Below are 26,660 nucleotides of genomic sequence, written 5' to 3'. Positions count from 1 at the left end.
CTTTTTTATTTCTGTTTCTTCCCCCTTACTTTCCAGTTCCGATGAAGGGTCGCAGCCCGAAACATCAACTGCTTCCTCCCCTCCACAGATGCCACATGACTGATGAGTTCCTCCAGCATTTTGAGTTAGTTGCTCCGGATGCCCAGCATCTGCAGAAACTCTTGCGCTTACAACAGTGTTGCTGGGGCTCGACAGACTGAATTACGGAGAGAGGTTGGCAGGTTGGGACTTTAGTCCTTGGAGCGTAGGAGAATGGGAGATGATCTTACAGAGCTGTGAGGGGCCTAGATAAAGTGAATGTGCACAGTCTTTTCCACCCAGGGTTGGGCAATCAAGAACTAGAGGTTTAAGGTGAGAGGGGAAAGGTTTGGGGTGGTAGTGGTTAGCACATTGCTTTAGAGTACGGGTGACCCGGGTTCAATTCCTGCTGCTACTTGTAAGGAGTTTGTATGTCCTCCCATGACTGTGTAGGTTTCCTCCGGGTGCCCTGGTTTCCTCCCACAGTCCCAGATCTACCAGTCGGTAGGTTAATTGGTTATTGTAAATTGTCCTGTGATTAGGCTAGGGTTAAATCAGGGGTTGCTGGGCAGCATGACTCAGTGGGCCAGAAGGGCCAATTTTGTGCTATATCTCAATAAATAAATAAATTTAATAAGAAGCTGAAAGGTAAACTTTTCACCCAGAAGGTGGTGAGTATATGGAATGAGCTGCCAGAGGAAATGGTTGACACAGGTACATGGAAATGTTGGCCTGTACAGACCAGTAGGGCTGATTGGCCTGTTTCTGTGCTATATGACTATGTGACTCTTTGCTACTTTCTCTGTCCCCTTTATCTCTTAGTCCTGAGGATCTCTGCCCTGCTTACCTTTATTCGTTCTCCTTAATTTAGAGTGTCTCAAAAGAAGAGGGCTCGGTGAGGGTGAGGTTAAGTAGAAACTCTAAATGACAGAGATGGATTCGGTGAATGCCGGGCACTGGGGACTCTGCAGGCTCTCCCATCACCAGACTTCTTCAAGTTTCATCCCACAACCCAAAGATGAGCAGGTTGGTAGGTTACCAGCTGGCCCTTGGTATTTGACAGTTAGAAACCGGGCTGAGTTCAAAGGAATGGTGGTGTGTGTGGGGGAGGGAGGGGGGTAGAATAAAATAGGTTAGGGTAGGATTAGTCCAAGGCTGGCTGTTAGCTAGCCAGTGTCGACTTTGCGAGCCAAAGGTCCCTTTCCCAGCTGTATCTGCGACTCTCTCGTTTTAAATCTCCTCTGGTGCCCAGCCTTTCCTGGACAATGTTACAGCCTCCCAGTTCCCCAGCACCAGATGGAATTGTAATCAGTTTCCCCGAACTTCGAACTCAACTGATAATCCAAGCTCTGCGCCTCCCTTCTGTTTCTTCCTCTCCCCTCCCTTGCCTCCCAGACGTGTGTGTGTGTGTGTGTGTGTGTGTGAGAGAGAGAGAGAGAGAGAGAGAGGGAGAGAGAGAGAGAGAGAGAGAGAGAGAGAGAGAGAGAGAGAGAGAGAGAGAGAGCATTTCTAATCCCAACAGTCCATTTCTAATCCTATGGTGGGGCAAAGGTCTATTTTTATTCTCTATTACTCCACGTATTCATTGTGCGTATTTTAACAGTAACTCTATTTGTAATTCCGTGGAAGGTGTGTGTGTGTGTGTGTGTGTGTGTGTGTGTGTGTGTGTGTGTGTGTGTGTGTGTGTGTGTGTGTGTGTGTGTGTGTGTGTGTGTGTGTGTGTGTGTGAGTGTGAGTGTGTGTGAGTGTGTGTGTGCGTGTGTGGGTCTGAAGTGCCGAAACCCAGGCTAACCCAGAGAAAAACAAACTCGGTGCCGACTGACAGTGGCGGCAGCGACCCTGGGCTGGCTGGGCACAGTCACCACATCTTGCTGCAGGATTGGAGCGCTTCCTCGAGGCTGGGTGCAGCGGGCAAGGCATGGGCAGTGGGTCTGTGGGTTGGGCATTGGCCCAAAGCCACCAGAGCGACTGGCTCCCAACCAAGGCGCCGAGTTCTTAAACAGCCGCAACTTTATCTGGAACGCGCTGCTGCAAAGTTCCCGAAAGGGTCCTGCTTTCTGCAAAGGTCGATCCCTCACGGTACAAAACTGATGGATCTTCCCCCCCTCAACCGCCCCCTCCCCCCTCCAATTCCCCCCGTCCCCTACCGGGGCTCCGTTCTGTCCCACGCTGGTCAGCGTCCGCCACCCTTACCAACTTTCTGGAAGGCTTTCAAAGCGAGTTTCTTGCTGTCTCTGTCCTGCTGCGGACGCTCCAAGCCCCAGGACCTGCTGCCGATCATGGTCCTCCTTCCCTCCGACCGGGGCTTTGCGCCCTCTCCGTAACCCCGATCCGCTGTGAGCGGGGCTGTCCCGTCCCGTCCCGTCCACCCGCCTCCTCTCGCCCGAGCTCTCCGTCCCTGAGTGAGCCCGCAGCTACGCGTGGCTGCGTTAATGAGACGTGTGGCTCCCCACCCTCTACTTATAACCCGGCAGTTTTAGCTCATACATCTCGCTGCCACTATATAAGGAGCGGGCTGTGCTCAAACGGGAAGAGATTGTGAAAAAATGAACAACTCAATCCCTCCCTCTCCACCCACACCACCCTCAATGCTTTCATTCACACCGAGGAACGGTTGCAGAGTTCACATTTCCTATGTGGCGGGCCGGGTCCACAGCAGGAATCGGGAAGGGATGGTCTCAGAAACGAAAGAGTTGTTCGTTCAGGACTGAGATGAGAGGAAGTTTCTGTATATTTCTTGAGGGGAGGGGTGAATCTTTCTAATTTTCCACCCAGGAGAGCTGTGGCTTCACAGTCAAGTGGAGAGATTGGAAACTTTGGGTTTATTCTCCCTGGAAGGTAAAAGACTGAAAGGGTAATCTCGTGAGGTTTACAACCTTATGAGGAGCATAAGTAGGACAGAGATTTCAGAGAGTATTTTCCCAAGGCAGGAGAGCCCAAAAACTAGAGGGCACAGGTTTAAGGTGAGAAGGGAGAAGACCTTGGTGATTATCTGCAACCAACTGTGATGGAGGCAGATGCAAACACAACATTCAAAGGACTTTGGATAGGAAAGGAAGTGGTACAGATGCAGGCAATGGATTCGTGTTGGTTGGCATCATGGAGGAGGTGGGTTGAAAGGTGCAGGAGAGTAATGCTAAGGTAGAAGTCAATCATGGTTTAACTGAACAGCGGAATAGGCAGGAGGGGCCGTACACTGGTCTCAGCTAACGAGTGGCCCTTAGACTTGATGCCTTGTTTTTGAAGAATTCAGAAATCCCAGACCTCGAATCACCTCAGACTGAGCCCTGTCCCACTGCCGACCACTTTGATCTCACAAATTAAACTGTAATTGTCACTTTAAAGAATTTTACTATGTTCCTTTCCCAAATTAAATCCAACAAAGCAAAGCATGTTAAGCAAAGGTTTGATATAGGGTCTCCAAAACATGAGATGTTGTGAGAAAAAAACAGGTTCCAGTGGTAGTGGGAGGAAGAAATTGAAGATAATTAGCCAAAAACAGCCTGGGATAGATGCATTTTTTAATAACAGGTTGCTTTGATCTGGAAAGCATTGCCTGAGAAGTTGGTGGAGACAGATTCAATAATAACTTTCAAATGGAATTGAATATATTTGTACAGACCAACTCTGTAATTTTTCCTCTTGGTTATAAAGTAACAGGAATCTTTGATGTTCATTTCTCTTTAGAAATGCAAAGGCTTGTATGGTGCAATTAGTGACAAACATTAAATGCAGTATAATTGTAAAATTACTGAGGATTGTCAGCGGTATGGATCAGCAAAGAGGGAGGAACACACTTAAGTATAAACCAGCAAGAAATCCTCAAAGTAAAGTAAAAATTTCTACAAGTGTTTAAGACAGAAGGTGCCAACATTGTGAGTGAAGAGAAGGAGAGGATAGACTGAGTACTGAACATGTTTCAAAGTGGATACGTCCCCAGGCCCAAGTGAAATACATCTCAGGCTGTTAACAGAAGTAAAGAAGTAGATGGCCGAGACTCTGAGTACAATATCTCATTCCTCCCTGTCTACCGAAGAACCTCCAGAGGACGGGAGGACTATTGCTTACACAGGGAGAACGGGACAAACAAAGAAATTACAGGGTGATAAATCTAACTTCAGTTGGAATATCATCAGAATAACTTTTGATCGACTGTATAAAGCTTCATTTCAAAAGGCAGAGGTCAATCAGGGAGTGTGTGCTTGTTAAGGGAGATGGAGCACGGCACACAGCAGTTAGGACACACAAGAGACCGCAGCATTGGGATTTGATGGGACACAAAGCTGCTGGAGGAACTCGAAAGGTTGAGCAGCCTCTGTGGAGGGAAATGGGAAATCGTGTTGAGACCCTTCATCTGGATAGTTAGTACTGCTGTCTCAAGGCTCTATAGACTCGGGTTCCTTTCTGTGGTCCTGCTTGTGTGGAGTTTACATGCCTTCTCTGTTCATGCACGGACTCCCCTCGCCCTCTTCCCCAGTTTCCCCCCACATGCTAAAGATATTCTGGCCAGAAAAGTTGATTGGCTGCTGTAAACTGCCCCTGGTGTGGAAGGGTGGCAGGAAAGTCACCTTGATAAGGAGGGTCTTGGGATGGGTGGGTGGGGGTCAGAAGAGAATAAAATGATAGCAGTAAGGGGGTGGGGGTTTGATGGTCACGGTCTTGTATCTGTGTGGTATGACACTTCAGGTTGTCTCTTCGGCACGTTTTTGGGAAGGTTGATGAAAGCCGTGTGTTTGATGGTGCTCTACAAGGATTTCAGCAAGGTCCCACGTGGCAGGTAGGGCACAGAAGTAGAAGTCCATTGGATCCAATGAAGAGTGGCAAAGTGGACCCAAAACTGACTCAGGAAGCAAATAGTAATGATTGATTTTTTTTGTTGCGATGGAAGGTTGCTACCAGAAAGGTTCCATGGAGCTCAGTTGTTCTGTGTGTCAGTAATATTGACCCGAATTAGGGCAGATGATGAAATCCACAGATGATGCAAACATTGGCTGTGTCGATAACAGTGAGAAAGAAAGCTTTTGACAGCAAGAAAATGTAGATGGCCTGGGCATCTGAGCTAAAGAGTGACAAATCAAACTTAATCCAGAGAAATGTGAGATCATGCAACAAGGATATACAGTGAATGGGAGGGTATGAGTGGTTTATGGATAGACAAAGGGAGTGAATGTCAAGGTTAAAATGGATCATGGGATATTTTCCTTTGTTAGCAGTGACATTGAATATAAGAGCAACAAGATTATGCTGGAAGTGAAAATAACACATTAGATCACAGCTTGATAACTTCATGTAGTTTACAGGAAAGAGGTGATTGTGCTGGAGACGGTGCAAAGGAGGTTTACAGAGATGTTTCCAGAACTGGAAATTTATAGCTGTGAGAAAAAATGCTGGGGTTATTTTCGTTAGACCAGAGGAGGCCGAGGAGAAACTTAACTGAGGTGTGTAAATCATGAGGAGTCTGCAGAGTTAGAAGGAAGGACTTATTTCCCTTGGCAGGGTGGCCAAGCACCAGGAGACAGAGGTTTAAGTAACTGGTGAAAGGATTCGAGGGAAGATGAGGAAATATTTTTTCATGCAGGGTGGGATGACTGCTTGAAACTGCAGGAGAGGCAGGAACTGTCATCATGGTTATACAGGTTAAACTCCAAAATGTAAGTTGCTTTGATCCATCAGAACTCTACAAAATGGAGAACAATGAGCAGGAGTTGAGCAGTTCGATGTATAAAAATGGAAATGGAAATCTGTCTTTTGTCTATCTTCCCCACAGCAAAAAGGCATGTGCGGAAGATAGATGAAGGACAGATTTCCATTTCCATTTTTATACACCTAACTGCTCAACTCCAGCAGTAACAAGTCAGACATGGGGAAGGGAACATCTCCCTGATTACCATCTCCTGCTCTCTGCTTGCTGAATCAATGCTCCTTCATGCTGAACAGGACTGGAAGTAGAAAGGACATGGAATGGGCACTCGGTAAGGGCTTCGTTCAATCATCAAGACTGGCTTGGCGACACCCACACAGAGTGAGCTGCCCGAGCCCCAAAGGAGGTTACTGAAAGTCTGGGTCTATGGCAGGTAGTCAGTGAACAAACTGGGTATTTACATCGACACCTCTTGCCACCCTGTCACTTGCAAGGATGTTATTTCCTTCACTCATATCCTCCATTTCGCCGCATCTGATCTCATGATGAGGCTTTCCATTCCAGATCATCCGAGATTACCTCTTTTTTCAGAAAATGCAGCCTCCCCCACCCTGCTGCTATCAATGGAGCCTTCATCCACATCTCTTCTATTTTCTGCATGCTTGCCCTCACCCCCAAGACATAACAGGCAAAGTTCCCCTTGTCCTCACCTACCACCCCACGAGCCTCTGCACTTAACGTATCATTCGCTGCATCTCGCTTCCCCCACCCTTTTCCTTTCCAGTTTATCTCTCCATAGATGCTGACTGACCTGCTGAGTTCTTCCAGTGCTTTGTGCATCACTCAAGTGAGTGAACAAACATAAGCGATCAATAAACTTGACTTCATCCTCACCAATCATCTGACCATGATGTCACCAGTAGGAATGGTGATGAAGTCGCAGATTCACACCACGGATCATCTCCATCATGTTGTGGTAAATTGAGTGGACTCAGAACAGATCTGGGAGCCCGAAACCCTCTAGACCCAGCAGCAGCTGCAGGCTCTGTAAGCTCGCCCTCACTCCATCACTAAAACCAAGCCATGGAATTCACCATAGGTCAACAACAAACAAAAAGCCTGTGCTAGGGGCAGATCTCAAATGCAGTGCCAAGGGGATGAAGCTGTGACACAGGAGCACTTGTCAAAACAGCTCACAATAGACATAGCTAAGCATTTCGTGACCAGTCCCATCAGATCCAGTTGTGAGTGATGAGGGGCTATCAAAGAGCTAATGGGACAAGGAGTTTCCATAAGCATCATTACGTGATTGATGAAGCCTGAGGCATTCATAACCCCATTCATCCGGAATGCCGACTGAATGACCAGCTCAGCTTCCTTCTGATATCTCCACCATCACAGGTGCCCGATTCCAGCAAATTCATTCACTTCGTGCGACATCTGAGAACACTGCAGACAGCAAAGGCTGAGGGAATAGACACCATCCCAACCACAGAAGTGAAGACCTGTGCTCCAGGCCCTCCTGCTTCCCTTTTCCCATGGTCCACTCTCCTCTCCTTTCGGATCCCTTTTCTCAGCCCTTTACCATTTCCACCTCCCAGCTTCTCACTTCATTGCCCCTCCCCCACCCATGCACCTCCCCCCTCAGATGGCTTCACCTGTCACCTTCTAGCTTGTCCTCCCTCCCCTCCCCCCACCTTCTTATTCTGGCGTCTTCCCCATTTCTTTCCAGTCCTGGTGAAGGGTCTCAGCCCAAAACATCAGCTGTTTATTTATTCCCCTCCACAGATGCTGCCTGACCTGCTGAGTTCCTCCAGCATTTTGTGTGTGTTGCTCTGGATTTCCAGCATCTGCAGAATCTCTGGTGTTTCTGTTTTTGTTCTATTTGTCTCTGTGACAACACGTACTCAATGGCAACGAGAGATGCGCAATAAATGCTCAATCTGCCAGCAATGCCTAGATGCCCCCAAGAAAAGAATGAATTCAGACAGGGCTTCAACCACAACATGAATATTAGGTCTGGACTGATACTAAAAAAAACCTTCCTTATAAAGACCATGCCTCTGATGTTATTTATTGTGGGTGGAAAACTCCTACCGATTCATGACAAGAATCAGGATCAATCTATTTCCAGAGCATTTTGTAGGCAGCAGCTGGTTAGACTTACTGATTTTACCGTGTCCTTTGTTTCTATGTGCTGAGCTCACTGTTGTAAATGAACTAATAAGGAGACTGGAATCTAAATCCTTCCAATTTGTTACACTGTTAGTGCACAATTCTCCCCCAGATTCCACGACTATTAAGCATTCTTCTAAACTATGATTGACCCAAGAAGAATCCCTTCAAGGTCCCCTGGACAAGCCATAGCAATATTGAAACAAAGCTTGCTGGAAGTATTCAGCAGAACAGACCAGCATCCTGGAGAGTGAAATAAAGTTTAATTTTTTCGGAACAGACGAAAAGATCATCTGCCTGAAAGGTTTCTCCAGCTACATATACCGCCAGACCTGCTAAGTGCCTCCAGCAATCTCTGTTTTAATTTAAACACATCGGGAGTTGGTCAAATTAGTTAGGAATGTTATATAAACAGTATACAGCTTTATTAAAAAGGAAAACAAATTGTAATAGTAGGGCCAGACCAGAAAAACAAGAGGAATAGTAACAAATATGATGAACTTGTATCTGGAAAGCTACATTGGAACATGGCTATTCCAATTGTCCTGTGACAATCTGAACATACTAACTCATCCTATCCTGTGAAGCATAGCCAGTACTGTACACAGAGTCCATCCCTCCCATTCCCAAGTCCATCTTAACACATTGAATTCTGCTTCATTAAGAACACTCTGCCTGGTGACTAGTAATCACAGCTCCTTATAACTCCAAAGTCAACGTTCCCTTGTTTCATATTGGAAGTGCCTTGCCTGATTAGAATAAGCACATCCTGCTGTTTGGCCCAGCTTTTCTGAATGTGGGAGCTGAAGTGTCAACTGTTTGACAATTTGGAAACTCCCTGTAAACTACTGGAGCTGCTGAATCCCTTCTGCCTGACTCTAAATAGAGCCCATAGAACTGAAAATGTTGTGTAGAGCTGCCATCACAGTGTGTGTTATAGAATGTCTCAGTGTGTGTGTGTGAACTCGAAGTGCAAGTCACGGTGTATCTCATGATAGGTGTCAGTGTGTGTCATGGTGTGTCTCACAGCATGTGAAGTGTGTCACAGTATGAAGTGTGTGTTACATGTGTGTCACTATAGCCTGTCCTGCTTCAACCAAGCCAAGCAAGTTCACCAACAGCTCTACTTCCTCAGGAGGCTAAGGAAATTTGGCATCTTCCCTTTGACCCTCACAATTTTTATTGATGCAGCATAAAAACCATCCTATCGGGATGGATTATGTCTCGCTACGGCAACCGCTCTGCCTGTGACCGCAAGAAACTGCAGAGTTGTGGACACAGCTCAGCACAGCGCAGAAACCAGCCTCCCCTCCATGGACTGTCTACACTTCTCATGGTTTGGTAAATTAGTAATATAACTAAAGACTCACCCATCCTGGACGTTTTCTCCTCTCCTCTCCCATCAGACTAAGGATACAAAAGTCTGAAAACTACCCCTATGCTAAAGGCTAGCTTCTACCCCACAGTCCCCAAGCATGATAAGATGATCTCTTGACCTCACAATTGATGTTGTCATGGCTTTGCACAGTTTTGTCTGCCTGCACTGCATTTTCTCTGGAACTGAAATATTTTATTCTGCATTCTGTTATTGTTTTCCTTTGTACAACCTCAATGGACTGACATGATGAAATGATCTGTATGCAAAACAACATTCTTCTCTGTAGCTTGGTATGTGTGACAATTTTAAACCAATTTATCAAGGTCTCTCAGAGTGTGGTACAAATTCACTCACATAGCAGTTCAGTGTGATGGAAAATGCTGAGAACTGTCTGACAGTGTGCTTATTGTCTGGCTCCCGGCGTTTACCTGTTCGCATCTATTGGTAGGATTACTGCACGGACCAGATGGTGTGAAGGCATCTGCTGCAAAGAGGCATGTTATTAATTGTCCCAACCGCCCTGCTGGATTTAGCCGGAAGATTAGAGACAGTCAGAAAAACACAACAATTAAAACAGCCACCCTGCTTCAGCACTGAACTGATTGTGTAGGAAGGATTTACTGTTGGCTGTTGGATTCTCCAGCTGGGGTCTGAGTCAGGATAGTTGGTGAAGGCTGTTTATATTTAGAACATAGAACATTACAGCATAGTAAAGACTCCTCGGTCCACAAAGTTGCGCCAACCTTTCAACCTACTCAAAGATCAATCTAACCCTTCCCTCCCCCATTTTTATTTCATCTATGTGCCTATCTAACAGTGTCTTAAATGTCTCTATTGTGTCTGCCTCTACCACAACTGATAGTACATTCCATGCTATCACCAAAAACTACCTCGGACATCGCCCCATACTTTCCTTTACACACCTTAACATTGTATGAGCCATTTCCTCTCCAGGGAAGTCTCTGCCTGTCTACTCTGTCTTTGCCTCTTATCATCTTGTACATCTCTACCAAGTCACCCCTCATCCTCCTTCACTCCAAAGAAAAAAAGCCCTAGCTCACTCAACCTATCCTCATAAAACATGCTCTCTAATCCAGGCAGCATCCTGGTGAATCTCCTCGGCACCCTCTCTAAAGCTTCCACGTCCTTCCTATAATGAGGGGTGACCAGAACTGTGGTCTAACCAATTTTATGGAGCTGCAACATTACCTCATTGGTCTTGAACTCAGTCCCCAGACTAGTGAATGCCAACGTTTCATACAGTTTCTTAGCCATAATATCAACTTGCGTGGCAACTTTGAGGGATCTATGGACATAGACCCCAACATCCAGCTCTTCCTCCACACTGTCAAGAATCCTGCCATTGAACTTGTACTCTGCCTTCAAATTCACTTCACACTTTTCCAGATTGAACTCTATCTGCCACTTGTCAGTCCAGCTCTGCACCTATCAATGTCCTGTTGTAACCTATAGCAACCTTCCACACGATCCACAACACCACCGACCTTTGTGTCATCTGCAAACTTACTGAACCCTCCCCCCTTCCACTTCCTCATCCAGGTCATTTATAAAAATCACAAGGAGGAGGAATCCCAGAACACATCCCTGTGGAACACCACTGGTCACCGACCCCCAGGCAGAATATAACCCGTCTACAACCACCCACTCCCTTCTGTGGGCAAGCCAATTCCAAATCCACACAGCCAACTTCCCCTGGATCCCATGGCTCCTGACGTTCTGAATGAGCCCACCATGGGGAACCTTGTCAAAGACCTTACTAAAATACACATACACCACACCCACTGCTCTACATTCACCAATGTGCTTTGTCACTTCCTCAAAGAAGTCTATCAGGCTCATGAGGCATGAGATGTCCCTCATAATCAGACTGTGCTTCTCCAAATACTTGTAAATCCTGGCTCTGAGAATCCACTCCAGTAGTTTGTCCACCACTGATGTAAGACTCGCTGATCTATAATTCCCAGGATTATCCCTATTACCTTTCTTAAACAAAGGAATAACATTTACCACCCTCCAATCTTCTGGTACTGCTTCTGTGACCAGTGAGGATACAAAGTAAATATATTAAATAGTTCAATTAAAATAAGTAGTGCAAAAGCAGTAATAAAAAAAATGTAGTGAGGTGGTGTTCATGGGTTCAATGTCTATTCAGCAGTCGGATGGTGGAGGGGAAGAAGCCATTCCTGAATCACTGAGTGTGTGCCTTCCTGGGTGATGGGGTCCTTAATGATGGACAGCACCTTTCTGAGACACCGCTCCTCGAAGATGTCCTGGATACTACGAAGGAGAGTACCAGTGACGGAGCTGACTAATTTTACGACTCTCTGCAGTTTACTTCGATCCTGTGCAGTATGGGGGTGGGGGAATTCCAGCCGGTTAGAATGCTCTCCATGGTACATCCGTAGAAATCTGTGAGTGCCTTTGGTGACACACCAACTCCAACTCCTAATGAAGTACAGCCTTCTTTGTAGCTGCATTGATATAAGTACAGTGAGATACAGGTACAATGAAAACCTTGCTTACAGTAGCATCACAGGCACATAGATACAGACAGTATAGATTATTCCATGATATTATGCGCATCAGTAGATATCCGTGTAGAGTTATCCTATGCTGGGGATGGGATGTGAGGAATATCTCTCTGCATCCACCTGTTTGTAGCTTTCATGGTGATGCCTTTACGTAGGTGGAGACTGCTCCTGAATATAGACCAGTGATTCTAAGGCTTCTGCAGATGTCAACAATTTCTCAACAAATCTGCAATTACAGGAAAAGAAAAACATGGGTTGGGAAAAATTAGAATCCATCACGAGCGAGGGGAGGGCTCCCTCTATCCCAGGCCTCTGGATCAGAGGGGAGGGCTCCCTCCATCGCAGCCCATTGGATCAGAAGGTAAGGCTCCCTCCATCCCAGGCCTCTGGATTGGAGGGGAAGGCTCCCTCCATCCCAGGACTGTAGATATGCAACTTTACCTCATGGCTCGTGAACTGAATCCCCTGACTAACGAAGGCCAACTCTCCATTCGCCTTCATAAAAACCGTATCAACTTGTGCATTAACTTTAGAGGGAATTCTGCTCAAATGTCTTATGGACGTGGATGTCTGGACTTGGTTCTACACCATTTGTGTGTCTTTATCAGGTCCCCTTTAGTTTCCTCTGCTCCAAGGGAAATAAACTCAGTTTCTCCAGTCCCTCCTCATAACTGAGACACTCCTGGGGAATCTCCCTGGCATCCTCTCCAGTACAATCATATCCTACTCTCAGAAATGTACACAGTAATCCAGCTTTGACTCAAACAGTACTTTGTAAAGTTCTTTCTCCCCTGTCCCATGCGCTGACTAATGACGCTGACATCTCATATGCTTTTTTTCACCATTACACATGACCCCACAGCCAAACACCTGAGTAATCACATTGTCAAGTTCACCGATGGCACGACAGTGGTGGGGCTCATCACCACAACAATGAGATTACCTAGAGAGGTGGAAGAGCTCAAAGCCTGGTGCCAGACAAATAACCTCTTCCTCAATGTCAACAGACAGTTATTGACTTCAGGAGAACTCACACCCTCTTTACATTGGTAACACTGCAGCAGGTTCAAACTCCTGGGAGTGGACATCACACACAATCTCTCATGGTCCCAGAACACATCACTGTTTGGTACGGAAACTGCACTGTCGCGCACTGGAAATCTCTACAACGGGTAGTCAAAATTGCCCAACTCATCACTGGCACCAGCCTACCAACCATCAAGGACATATACACTGAAAGGTGCCAGAAAAATGATGACACTCTGCTCATGGACTGCATGTCCCACCCTCATCAGGGAGGAGGCTATGTAGCATCCAAGCCAGAACCACCAAACTCAAACACAGTTACTTCCCCCAAGCAGTAAGTCTGATCAACACCTCCACCCACTAACTCCACCATTACTTTATTATTTCCCATCAGTCACCTTATGTACAGCCTAGCATCACTTTATGGACATTCAATCAATCTATATATGTAAGCTGTCTTATGTATTTATATTGTGTGTGTGTGTGTGTGTGTGTGTGTGTGTTTTATTGGTGCTGCATCAGATCTGGACTAACAATTATTTTGTTCTCCTTGCATGTGAACAGGAAATGACATTAAACAATCTTGAACCTTGAATCCTACCAACCTGTGCTGCTACCTTCAGAGCTCCGTGGATTGTGTACCAAGATCACTGCATTCTCAATAGTACCCAGGGCCCTACCATTCACTGGGAATGCTGCTGTTGCTATGGTCACACTTCAATCGCGCACGGTAATCCGAGGGCCCAGATTCCCATTAGCTATAGAATGAGATGGCCTCCTCTCCACTCTCTACAGAGCTTGGCCACTGGATTGTGGAACATGCTGTCAGAGTAGGTACAAAAATGACTTTTTATTTATTGATTTATTTAGTGATACAACACCAAACAGGCCTTTCCTGCCCAACAAGCCACATCGCCCAGCAACCCATCTACTTAATCCTAGCCTAATCACAGGACAATTCATAATGACCAATTAACCTACTAAACAATACGTCTTTGGAATGTGGGAGGAAACGGGAGCACCTGGAGGAAACCCACGTGGTCACGGGGAGAACATACAAACGTTCTTACAGAGAGCGCTGGAATTGAACTCCAATGCCTTGAGCTGTAAAAGTGCCGCGTTAACTGCTATGCCAAAAGATGAACATGGATAGGAAAGGTTTAGAAGATTATAGGCCAAACACTGCCAAATGGGACAAGCTTGACTGGGGATCTTGGTTGATGTTGGGTTGAAATTTGTCTTTATCTTCTCAACAGTCACACCAAATGGGACCTCACTGCATGCTAGGACTTGGTCTTGTTGTGTGAGCATTGGATCCCACCCTGCTCATGGGTCGGGGAGTGAAGCATCACTGACATTTATCCTGTTAAGTTTTATCCTATTAGAGGTAATGACATGTAAACCTTGCCACAGCTGTCGTGCATCCAATTGTGTCTCCAGCTTCACTTAGAATTGCCTTTTTGCTCTTGTGATGGTCTTCCGTAGGCTGTACCTGATCTTCTTGCAGGCTTCTGGATCTCTGGTCTTGAATGCCACTGATGTAGCCCTCAACAGACTGCGAAACTTTGGCTTCTGGTTTGGAAAAATTCTGTAGGTTGTTGAAGGCACACATTTGTCTACACAGGTCTTGATGAAGTCGATAATGGTCATGCACATTCATTCAGGTCCAAAGATGAATCCATGAATATTGTCCAATCTACCAACTTGAAGCAGTCCTCTAAGCACTCTTCCACCTCCCTTGACCATACCTTCATGGTCCTCACCACTGTCTGTACGCCGAGAGTGGAAGTACGGCCAGGTGAGTGGACTTGCCAAAGTACAGCTGTAGGATGACATAATAAGTATCCTTGGTGGTGGCCTAACAGTTGACTGTGTTGGTTCCTCCAGTTCCACAGGTAACATGTTGGTCAGAGGCTTCAAGCTCTCCTGGGTGATGATGATCGGGAAGGCATCAGGGTGTCTGTCAATCATGGTTTAACATTCGCCTGAGGTGGATTGTACAGGATGATGGCAGAGACCTCTCCCTGCAGGTAAAATGGATGACACTTGACCAGCAGGTTTTCCAGGTTGGAGGAGCAGGACTGAGACAGGACTGCCACAACAGTGCACCACAATGAGTTAATCATGAAGCAAACCCTGCCACCTCCACCTTTACCTGACACCACTGTCCAGTCCATGTGGTGGAAAGTGAAGGCCTCAGGCTGAAGGGCTGGGGTTGAGTCATGTCTCTGTGAAGCTAAATACTGTACACAGCAATCCCTGATGTCTCTCTGGCACTGAAATCTCACTCTCAGGTCTTCAGTTTTATTTTACTATTGCCTTCTTCTAAGCAGTGTCTTTACAGGTGACCCCAGCCATTATCAATACTCTTCAGAGATTGTCTGCCTGCTGTCAGTGGTCTCATAACCAGGACTTGTGATCTGCACCAACTGCTCATACGACCATCCACCAACTGCCCCCATGGCTTCATATGACCCTGATCAGCAGTGGGGGCGGGGGCGGGCTAAGCAGGTGATACACCCAGGGTCAATATATATGGACAGAGTTTAACGAGGTGGCCTACAGGGAAGAGGTCATCACCCTGACACAGTGGTGTCAAGAAAACAACCTCTTCCTCAATGTCGCAAGAACAAAGGAGCTGATTGTGGATTACAGGAGGAATGGAGACAGGCTAACCCCTATTGACATCAATGGATCTGCGGTTGAGAGGGTAAACAGCTTCAAGTTCCTCGGCATCCACATCACCGAGGACCTCACGTGGTCTGTACATACTGGCTGTGTGGTGAAAAAGGCACAACAGCACCTCTTTCACCTCAGACAGTTGAGGAAGTTTAGTATGGGCCCCCAAATCCTTTCTTGGCATAAACATCACCGAGGATCTCTCATGGTCTGTATACACCAGCTGTGTGGTGAAAAAGGCACAACAGCACCTCTTTTGCTTAAGAACTTTCTACAGGGGCACAATTGAGAGCATCCTGACTGACTGCATCACTGCCTGGTATGGGAACTGTACCTCCCATAATTGCAGGACTCTGCAGAGAGTGGTGCGGACAGCCCAGCGCATCTGTAGATGTGAACTTCCCATGATTCAGGGTATTTACAAAGACAAGTATGTAAAAAGGGCCTGTAGGATCATTGGGGACCTGAGTCACCCCAACCACAAACAGTTCCAGCTGCTACCATCCGGGAAACAGTACAGCAGCATAGCAGCCAGGACCAACAGGCTCCGGGACAGCTTCTTCCACCAGGCCATCAGACTGATTAACTCACGCTGATTACATTGGCTGTTCTATTTATTATAAATTACTATGATTGCACATTTAGACAGAGACATAACATAAAGATTTTTACTCCTCATGTATGTGAAGGATGTAAGAAATAAAGTCAATTCAATTTATCCTTTGTTTCTCTTTCTTCTACATTCTTCATTCTCTGTGACTCCTCTTTCCATTTCTGCTTCCTTCCATCGGCTCCATGCTGACCACCCTGCAGTTCTACTCTGTTTTCTCTCTATCCATTGTTCTGCTAAGGCTCTTATCTTATCTCAATTATAAGTTCTCTCTAGCCCAGGGGCTCCCAACCTGGGGTCCACGGACCCCTTGATTAATGGTAAGGGTCCATGGTGTAAAAAGGATTGGGAACTCCTGATATAGAGGAAAGGGCTTTCCATTATCTTTCATCTACTTAACACATTTTCTGATATACCCATGTACTTTCCAAACCATGATGTCAATACATATAGCCTACCGGTGTTGATTTAATGGCTCCACTGTCTTTGGGCTCCAATCCTTCAATCATTTACTGTGGGTGGGGTCCTGAATCCCTTCTACTGGTTGGTAGTGACTTTAAACACATACATGAACAATTTTGGCCTCAAGGCCTCAAACCCCAGGGTACTCGGGCCTCAATTCTAATGTTTCCTTAACTGGGACTCAACTCCTGCACTTTACATGTCTTAGGTGGATCCTCAAATGTGTAAGACATATCAACCCATTCGGTCGAGTCCTGACAGCAGAAGGACTCTGCGCAGGGCAAATCTGTACCTCTATTTATATGCCAGCAGAGCCCTCTGCTGTCAAGGTACTACAGTATGGTCTCGCTCAGGTACTGAGGCTTGCCACCATGGTGGAACCTCCAAATGAACTCAAGCACATTGACTATTAACAGCAAGACCCTTCTTTTATTATCTGCAAAGAAGCAGATAAAAACAATGATGGCTCAACTCTAACCTCACAAGGTCAACTCATTCAAGTGGTTACAGGTTTTTGTCAGATTTAGTGATGCTGTAGCAACGATACATCTTGGTCATATTCTTCCAGACTTAGAGAGGTTGGTCACGGCTAGAATTAACTCCTGCCTGAGCAAGGACCTGGACCCGCTGCATTTCACCTCCCACCACAACAGGTCTATAGCAGATGCAGTCTCACTGGCTCTCCTTCTCCATCTGGAGCACCTAGACAACTACAAAACATTCATCAGACTGCTGTTCATCAATTTCAGCTCTGTGTTCAACACCATCAGCCTCTCAGTATTATTCAGCTTGCCTCAAAGCCTGGGCCTCTGCAACCAGATCCTTATCAGGAAACCACAGTCAGCGTGAATGGGTAATAACATCTCCTTCTTGATGACAGTCAACATAGGTGCACCTCAGGGATGGTTGCTTAGCCCACTGCTCTGCTCTCTCTACATTAATGTCTGTGTGGCTAGGCACAGCTCAAATGCCACCAATGCACTGTTGTTGGTGGAACCGCGGATGGAGGTGTACAATAGTGAGATACACGTGGTTGAGTGTTGTCACAGTAAAAACCTTGCACTGGTGCCAGCAAGACCAAGGAATTGATTGTGGACCTCAGGAAGGGGAAATCACGAGAACACACACCAGTCCTCATTGGAGGCTCAGCAGTGGAAAGGGTGAGCAGCTTCAAGTTCCTGGGTGTCAGCATCTCAGGATCTATCCTGGGCACGACACATCGAAGCAATCACGAGGAAGACACACCAGCGGCTTGACTTCATTAGGGGTTTGAGGAGATTCCGCCTGTCTCCAGAGACTCTTACAAACTTCCTCAAATGTAATGTGGAAAGCATTCTGTGTGGTTGCCTCACTGCCTGGTATGGAGGCTCCAATGCATGGGATCACAAGAGGCTGCAGCGGGTTGTAGACTCAGTCAAATCCAGCACAGGCATCACCCTCCCCACCACTGAGGATGTCTTCAAAAGACAGTGCCTTAAGAAGGCAGAAAGAATGCCCACCATCTGGGCCATGCCCTCACCTCATTACTATAAGGTGGGAGGTGTCACAACCACGGATTTGGCAGCGCAGTAGATACTACAATTGCACTTGTGAATTTGCACGTGTCAGCTAATTATTATTTAATGGTGATAGTATTTAACTCCATACTTGTCGTCACGGTGCTTGTCGAGACTTGGACAGAGCATAGCAATGCTTTGCTGCCTGTTTGCTTGTCTCCTACCTGACCAACGAATCTCACGGCCAAGGTCAGCTGCTCTCCCTCTGCTGGGTCCATCTTTGTTCATCGAGACTTGCTGTTACCAGGTTCGGATACGGCCCAAGTGCGGAGTGAGAGACACTGAAGCAGGTCGATAGTTCATAGTCTTTAATGTGAACAGTGTTACAGAGAAAATAACCAATAAACGCTAGGCCAAACAGGGCCGTTAACTAAAACTCTCAAACGGAATACAAAGCCTACACTGCAGCTGAAAAGAACATCTAAACATTAAACGAAGACCGCTAGTCTTCAGAGTCAGTTGACTCGAGAGTCCAATTTCTCAGGGAAGGCCGAGGGCAAACAGGCAGTGAAGCGTTGCTGTGCTCTGTCCAAGTCTCAACAAGCACTATGATGACAAGTATGGAGTTAAATACTATCACCATTAAATAATAATTAGCTGATGTGTGCATATTCACAAGCGCAATTGCCGTATCTACTGCGCTGCCGAATCTGTGATTGTGACAGGAGGTACAGAAGCCTGAAACCCCACACTCAGTGATTCAGGAACAGATTCTTCACCTGCACCAGATTTCTGCACTGTCCATGAACCATGAACACCACCTGATTAACTCATTTTGTTCTGTACTATTTGCATTTGTAATTTATAGTAAGTTTAGGTACTGAGCAACATACATTAATGACAATAAATCTGATTCAAAGTTCACCGCATTTTCTTGTTTAACGTCACCTCCTATAGCCTCTACAATTTTGTTACCCCAGTGATCACATCCAAGCATTTCTAATAAGTCCCAAACTCCTTTCCAATATATCCCAGTAGTGCAGTTCCTGGCATCTCATCTTGAACTCTATTTCTGGCCATGGTTATTTTATTTTAGTTTTGATAATACTTTGTTTCCCCACACTTACACAACTTAGTAACCTCACTCTGATTTACATCCTGCAGCCGGGGTTTGTCTCTTTTGCCAGTGCCACGTGCTTCTCTGAACTGACGCTTAGAGCCAAGGATAACTGTTACTCATTTTCTCACTCATACACAAGGGCTGTCTTCCAATTTAAAATTTGGGAAAGGAACCTAAGTTATCCTTCAGTTACAGGAGTCTTAAAAGAAAAATGCCGATGTTCAAAGATCCAGTGGTGTGTATATACACAGATGTTGAGTATTGTTGTCACTTTAAGGCTTAATAGGGTTGCTGTTACTTGAAGGAACTATGTGAAGTGGTTAATCATTGTAACGGTACATACACCTGCCCCCAGACTGCGTTGAAAACCAACTACAAGAGTACACAAAATAAGATCAGAAAATGCCAGAAACCCAGGGCAGGTGGGACCTGTGGGGACAGAAGCAGTTCATGTTTCAGTTCTGGGACCCTTTGTCATAATGTCATGGTAAACAGATGTGCTTGCACGATTCTGTGTATGAGTAAGAAAACGAGTTTCTTACAATTCACAGACTGAAATTATTCTCATCTGTTCATTTCCTGCCTGTTTCTTTGGCCACTTACTACAAAAACCCTTGGATCTCCACAGCTCGGTGGCTCCATCGGGTTAATGAATGGGCCACGCCCCTTGCTGTAGCTTGTCATTACTCTGCATCATTACAATTTTCCATTGCAGAAGAAAACCTTCTTTTCCCCTTTTTGTCACAGACTTGTATCTCAGACAAGTGTTCATATAAGGAATGATTTGCAAAACTGTTCCTACATTGGAAATATTTAATCTAAAACCAAACAAGCATTGAAAACCTCTCCATATCAAATGCCAGTTTTCACTGTTCAGTTGCTTCCTGGCCTTGTTGTGGTGAACTACATATACCTGTCTGGACATGCCCCCTGCTGACTGCTCCTGTGGCTTCTCCCACAGACCCCGGTATAAAGGCGATTGAGGTCTGAGCCCGGCCTCATTCTCCAGGATGTAGTATGGTGGTCAACCACTGCTTGTTCCTTCTTCCAGTCAATAAAAGCCGATATCTCGCCTTTACGTCTCAGAGAGAGTTATTGATGGTGCATCACTTGTACACTTGAGCTTGTCCTGAGTTACTTGTTGCTCAGTTAGTATTCCACAGCCAATAACCAGGAGAATATGAGTTCAAAGATCTCCCGTTTGAGATTTGAAATACAAAACCTAGAAATAAAGCTTATTGAAGCTTTTAACTCGGCAAGAACAGGTTGGTCCAGAAGGCCTGCTGCACGGTGTATCTCTCTGTAACTCTACGAGTTTATGATGAGCAGAAGGCTATTCAGCCACTGTGTCAGCATTGGCTGGGAAAGAACCGCTCAGTCCAGTTGAAGACTTTGAAGCAGCTTTTCCATTCGGCTGTGAGGGAGTGCTGCATTGTTGAAGGAACTGTCTTTTAGACTAACTATTATGATGAAGTGCCAGTTCGCACTCAAGCAAATATGAAAGTTCCCTGGATGATTCTTGAAGGGTGAAGGAGCTGGGAGCTGCTGACCAATCATCAACTGATCTAGGTAAGACAACTCATTACACAACTCTTAATTAATCGAAGCTTGCACTTTATTGTCTTTGCACAAACAACAACTATGTTGACCTCAGGCCAACAACTTAAACATGAATTCCACTGTTCCCTCTGTACCAATACCCACTCAGATCACTTTTCCTATTTATAACACTGAAATAGGAAATCTCTTTTGGGCAGATGATCAATCCTTTCTTCGCCTGGCATGAGGGTTCTTCCTTGCGATGGTGAATCTCCAGAGTTATTGCATCTGCTTTTATATCCATTCCTTACCAATTCAAATGTTGCACTCTAGTGCACTGGGCTATAGGTCACCTGACTGACCTTTAACACCTTTTTATTGCCTCTGGTCCAAGCCAGCATCCATTTATTGCCCTCTTTATGGCTCTTTGTTTAAAATCGGTTGCCAAACCAGTAACCACTTTGAATCACTTAGGGCAGGCACAGACCCCAACAGTCACAAACCTGCATGTTATATCTAACCAAAGAAGAATTTCTCACAAATAGCTCATTTGGAGATCATCTCTAGTCCAGCAGATTACCGGCAGCGTTATTGTGTCTACTTTAAAACACCGAAAGCCAAGCAACTTCAGTTCGCAAAATGGAGAATGTAAAACAGTTCCACAAAATGGCAGCCTCCATCTCCAAGCGCATGATAAGGACAAAGACAATTGATCTGTCTGCTTCCGCTGCCCTTGACCCATTTGAGTTTGACGTTTTCTTCCATATTTTAATTCCTCCATGGATAACAGAGCTTATTTGAAACCTTTCTAAAGCTATAGTTGACCCACAGCTGGGGCACTGTGTTCAGTTACAGGGAACATGTAGAGGGTGCAGAAGAGATTTATAGGATTCTGTTTCTAATGAAAAATTGGATAGACTGGGGTTACCTTCCTGGGTACAAAGAGGGACACTAGGACAAATATAGAATTACATGGAGCCCCGGCAGTTTCCTCTTAGCACAACAATCAAAAACTAGAAATCAGAGGTTTAAACTAATTGGTAGAAGGATTAGAGGGAAGGTGGAGATGTGTTTTTATCACCCAGGTGGTGGTGGGGCTCTGAAAGTTTGGACATGTAGAAATCTTCCAAACGTTTAAACTGTATCTGGGTATATAGTTGCTGAGCCGTGACATGCAGGGCTACAGGCCCCTTGCTGGAAAGTGGGATGAGATTGAGAGCTTGTTCTCAACTAGTACAGGAGTGGGCCAAATGGCCTTCTTCTACATTGAAAAATCCCTATGGCTCCAAGTAGAAGGCCCTGAAAAACTGATTTGGAACTGGTCTAAGCTGGGGGATTTTATGAGTTTTTCAACCTGCCTTGTACAGTATGCCACGAAGGGTGTCATTGGATGAGGCAGCTGCCTGAGAGAGGACACAACTTCAAAGTTCAAAGTACATTTATTATCAGAGTATGTATACTGTATACAACCTTGAGATTTCTCTTCTTGCAGGCAGCGACAAAACAAAGAAAAAGCTCACACAACAAGACAATCAAACAAGCAACGTGTGAAAAAATCTAATTGTGTAAACAATAGGAAGTAAACAAATAACATACAGAGCATTAACCATCAAACCGCAGAGTCCCTGAATGTGAGCCGACAGCCACGGGCCCAGCGAGGTGAGTGAGGCCGCTCCAGAACCGCCGAGTCAGTTCAGCACTGAAGCGTCTTGATCAAATCGTGCAAATAGTAAAAATAAAAGTAAAGAAAAATATGTGGAACATTAACCGCAGGGCCCTTGAAAGTGAGTACACAGTTTAGGGCTGAGGTGAGCGAAGCCCGATGCCTGCAGGGTAACCACTGCTCCCAAACTTGGCAGCGTGAGACTCAAGACTCCTGCACCTCCTGCCCAACGGCAGCAAGGAGAGGGGAAAGCGGTCAAACGCAGGCAGAGGGTGCTGAAGACCTGTTTGTTTTCCACTATTGTCCTCGATGATTTTAAACTCACTCAACATTTTAAGTTCAAGTACTTGGGAGTGCACCTGGATGACAGACTTGAGTGGAACACCGACACAGAGGCTGTGTACAAGAAGGGCCAGAGTCACCTCCACTTCCTGAGGCTGCAGTCCTTTGGAGTGTGCAGGCCTCTCCTTCATGTGTTCTACCAGTCTGTTGTTGCCAACACAGTCTTCTATGCAGTGGTGTGCTGGGGCAATGGCATTAACGTGGGCTCAATAAACTGATCAGTAAGGCTGGCTCTGTTACAGGAATCAAACTAGACACACTGGAGGCTGTGGTAGAACAAAGGACCCTACGGAAAATCCTGGCAATTCTGGACAATGTTTCTCACCCTCTGCATGCCACCTTAGCTGAACAGAGGAGCACTTTTAGTAATAGACTAAGACAACTGTGCTGCTCCAAAGAGCGCGAAATGAGGTCATTCTTACCCTCGGCCATTGGGCTCTATAATGAGTCAACCTATAGCCGGGGAAGTGATGAACCCCATCTGTTAGACTGTTATTAACCCCAGTTTACTAGAGCCCTGTTTACCACACCCTGCTATTGCAGACACCCTGTTCCACGTGTTTTACCAGTTTACCATCACTTCTTAAGAGAAATGACAGGCTGCAATCAATTGCAGTTCAGAAGAATATCTGGAAGAAGAGTATCTAGTGGTTTTGTGAGCTGTCTGCAACACATTGCCGTTGGTTGTTGGCGCCATCTTGGGTATCAATCCACAGTCAGCAGGCAGCTCTCCAAGGAGACTCATCAATGCCCCGATCCAGCTTCTGTCACTTTACACAGCTCTGTGGGCATGGACTAATACTCAGATGGTGGAGGGTGTGGGGGAAGATAAGAGAACAGGGGAATTGCCTCAGGTATTCGATTGGTCCTGACTTCATCTATGTCGGTCACTTCCCTGCCACAGTCTCTCAACTCCACCCTTGCCCAATCTGCCCATCATCTCTCTCCCCATCTAGTTCCAGCTATCACTCACTAGGCCCCTGCCTTAACCCTCCCTCTCTCCTCTTTAAACCAGCTATCTTCCCTCTGTGTTCTGCCCCGAGTTAAAGTTTCATGCCCTTTGCACAACAGGTAAAGAGAGAAATACAAGTTAGTTTTCATTCAGGGTGGAGAAGGGATTTGTAGAACAAGGAGAACATCTCTCAAGTACATTCATGACGGCAGTACCAGCACATTAAGTTCCCTTGTCTGCAATGTGTTACAAATATGGGACATACCCAGCGGACTAGACTATATGAATAGAAAAAGAAAACGGAGTCAAAATGTCGGTAGGCAGAAACTGAGGGTTTTGTTACAAACAGAAATACCAAGTTTCCCAAAATTGGTGACTTTGATACTGAATCCAGACAGATGAGATGATTTTTTTCTCCAGCTTGAGTTGGGCTTTGTAACAGCAAATGAGGCCATAGACAGAAAGGGGCAGTGTGGCTGTGGGTTGATGGATTAAAGCAGCAGGCAACCAGAAACTTGGGGACACTCCTGCAGACGGAGCATAGTGATCATATCCTGTGGGGTTTTCTGCTGAGAGAGAATCAGAATCAGGTTTAATATCACTGACATAGGTCATGAAATCTGTCGTTTTGCAGCAGTACATCATAATAAAAACTATAAATGACAGTAATTATATATATAAGTAGACATTCTGGAACTTGGTGCTGGAACTTCAGGCCTCTGGATCTCCTGCCTAATGGTAGCTGTGAGAAGATGACGTGGCCCAGATGGTAATTCTGTTAACTCATGATGTACCATTAATCATAACTTACTGCAGATGATTGTCAAGCAAAGTTGTCATTACTTCAACATTCTTCCTCATCTCTTTTGATCCCAACAAGTTTGTCTCTTAAGTGTATTGATAGGACCAATGGGATTGTGTCTTAATCAGGACTCTAGCACCTGCAACCTCTCACTTATAAACAGTGATTAAAGACCTCAGGCATTCAGAACGGATAAAATATTTCCCCAGAGAGTTTCAACTAACAAGAACAAATGGTAAGTTGAAATAGCTATTTAGTTTAACCAATGTCATTGCATTAAAAGGTGTTGGCTCTGAGTGTTCGGAGCCCAGTACGGTCCTCAGAGCTACAGTATATCCTTGTACTCCAGGAGAACTCAAATGATTTTCTTTTATTTATTCAGGCCAGCATTTTGAGAATCAGAATCAGGTTTATTATCACTGCGATGTCCTGAAATTTGTTACTTTGTGGCAATAGTAAAATGCAAGGCATTTTAAAAACACACACACATTACAAATAGACAAATACAAACTGCAAATAAGGAATAGTGAGGTGGTGCTCATGAACCATTCAGAAATCTGATGGCAGAGGGGAAGAAGCTGTTCCAAAAACAACATGGGTCTTCAGGCTCCCTGGTGGTAGTAGTGAGAAGAGGGCTGAGTCTACAAACCTCTGCAGTTCTTTCCAGTCCTGTGCATTGGAGGTTCCATACCAGGTGGTGATGCAACCAGTCAGAATATTCTCTACTGTACATCTGTAGAAATTTGCTAGTCTTTGGTGATGTACCAAATCTCCTAAAATTCCCAATGAAGCACAGCTGTTGGTACGCTTTCTTCATGATTACGTCAATATCTATCCTGTGGATATGGGTCCAGGATAGATCCACTGAAATATTGATGCCCAGGAACTTGAAGCAGCTTGCCCTTTCCACTGCCGACCCCTCAATGAGGACTGGCGTGTTCTTCATGACTTCCCATTCTTGGATTGCCTAACTGCACTGGAAAGGAGTAACAAACAAGCTGCAGAACTCAGCAGGTTAAGCAGCTTCTGTGGAAGGAGAGGAACAATGTTTCTGCACCAGAACTGTGGTGGAGAGGTAAGGTGGCCAGTAGAGGGAGAAGGGGAGTGGAGAGGCAGGAGTCCAAGATGATTGGTGCAACAAGGAGGGGTGAATGATGACAGGAAGGTAGCACCACATAGGCGAGTGGAATGGAGCTAGGAGACAGCATTGATTTGGGTGGGGGTGGGGAAGAGGGAGCGTGACTGTTGGAAAATTGCTGCTGGAGAGCGGCAAGCAGGAAGACAAATGACTACTGGTCTAGAATTTGATAAGTAGTTGAGGATAGGAACTATTAGGGAAGAGGTGAATGGCAGGTGGTCATCATCCTCTGCCTTCTCCACTGCCAGGATGAAGCCTGTTAACTAGAGGAACAGGACTCATTCTGCATAGACAGTCTGCAACCCAGTGGAATGAACACTAAGTACTGCTGTGTTACATAACCTTCCCCTCCTTGCCCCATCTCCCTTTCCTCCTCCCCCTCTTGGTTCTATCCACCCAATACACACACCGTAGTCTCTAAGGAGAGAAAACAAAAACAACAGGGAGTGTAAATTGAGCCAGAACATGCAATGGAAAATTCTTAGACAGAACCAGACTAAAGAGTACAAGTTGCTTTTACATACGTGCACTGTAAACCTCTGAAGCAAGGTTGGTGAGAAGCCAGTGCAATCATTGTGCTAGTGAGGTTGCTGGCCAAGGAAAGGAGTGAGTTCAAAATATTCCTGGAAACAGTCTTGGAAAGAGAAAGGTTGTGAAAAAGAAAAGGGTGTGGCAAAAACTAAGTCCTAAGTCTGGTCACCCAGGCCTGTACAAGAAAACCAGGTATGACTTGAGGAGTGCTATTTCAAGAGCAAAGGTACAATTCCGAGTGAGGTTGGGGGGGGGGGGGGTGGTGACATCAGATGTACGACAAATCTGACAGGGTTTACAAGACATTACTTCCTACAAAACAAAACCCAATAGCATGAATGGCAGCGATGCGTCACTACCAGATGAGCTCAACACCTTCTATGCCCGCTTTGAAAGGGAGAATATATCTACAGCTGTTAAGACCCCTGCTGCACCCAGTCACCATGATCGCTGTCTTGAAGGCTGATGTCAGACCATCTTTCAGGAGGGTGAACCCTTATGAGGCAGCAGACGACTATGGAGTACGTGGTAAGGCT

At 45.7% G+C, this 26,660-nt stretch overlaps 1 protein-coding gene across 1 annotated transcript in view; it reads right to left on the bottom strand.

Moving 5' to 3' along the window:
* The window catches only part of LOC140741074 (1-phosphatidylinositol 4,5-bisphosphate phosphodiesterase delta-3-like), a 61,115-nt gene extending 58,706 nt beyond the window's left edge, over nt 1-2,409 (bottom strand). Inside the window, exon 1 of the mRNA XM_073070768.1 lies at nt 2,212-2,409. Coding sequence (XP_072926869.1) covers nt 2,212-2,299 — 88 coding nt within the window. The 5' untranslated portion in view covers nt 2,300-2,409. The remainder of the gene's footprint in view (nt 1-2,211) is intronic.
* Between the last annotated feature and the right edge of the window lie 24,251 nt (nt 2,410-26,660).

Source organism: Hemitrygon akajei, chromosome 18, assembly GCF_048418815.1.
Source record: "Hemitrygon akajei chromosome 18, sHemAka1.3, whole genome shotgun sequence".
Lineage (NCBI taxonomy): Eukaryota > Metazoa > Chordata > Chondrichthyes > Myliobatiformes > Dasyatidae > Hemitrygon > Hemitrygon akajei.
The sequence above is the reverse complement of the archived record's forward strand: the minus strand, read 5'-3'. Positions and strand labels throughout refer to the sequence as shown.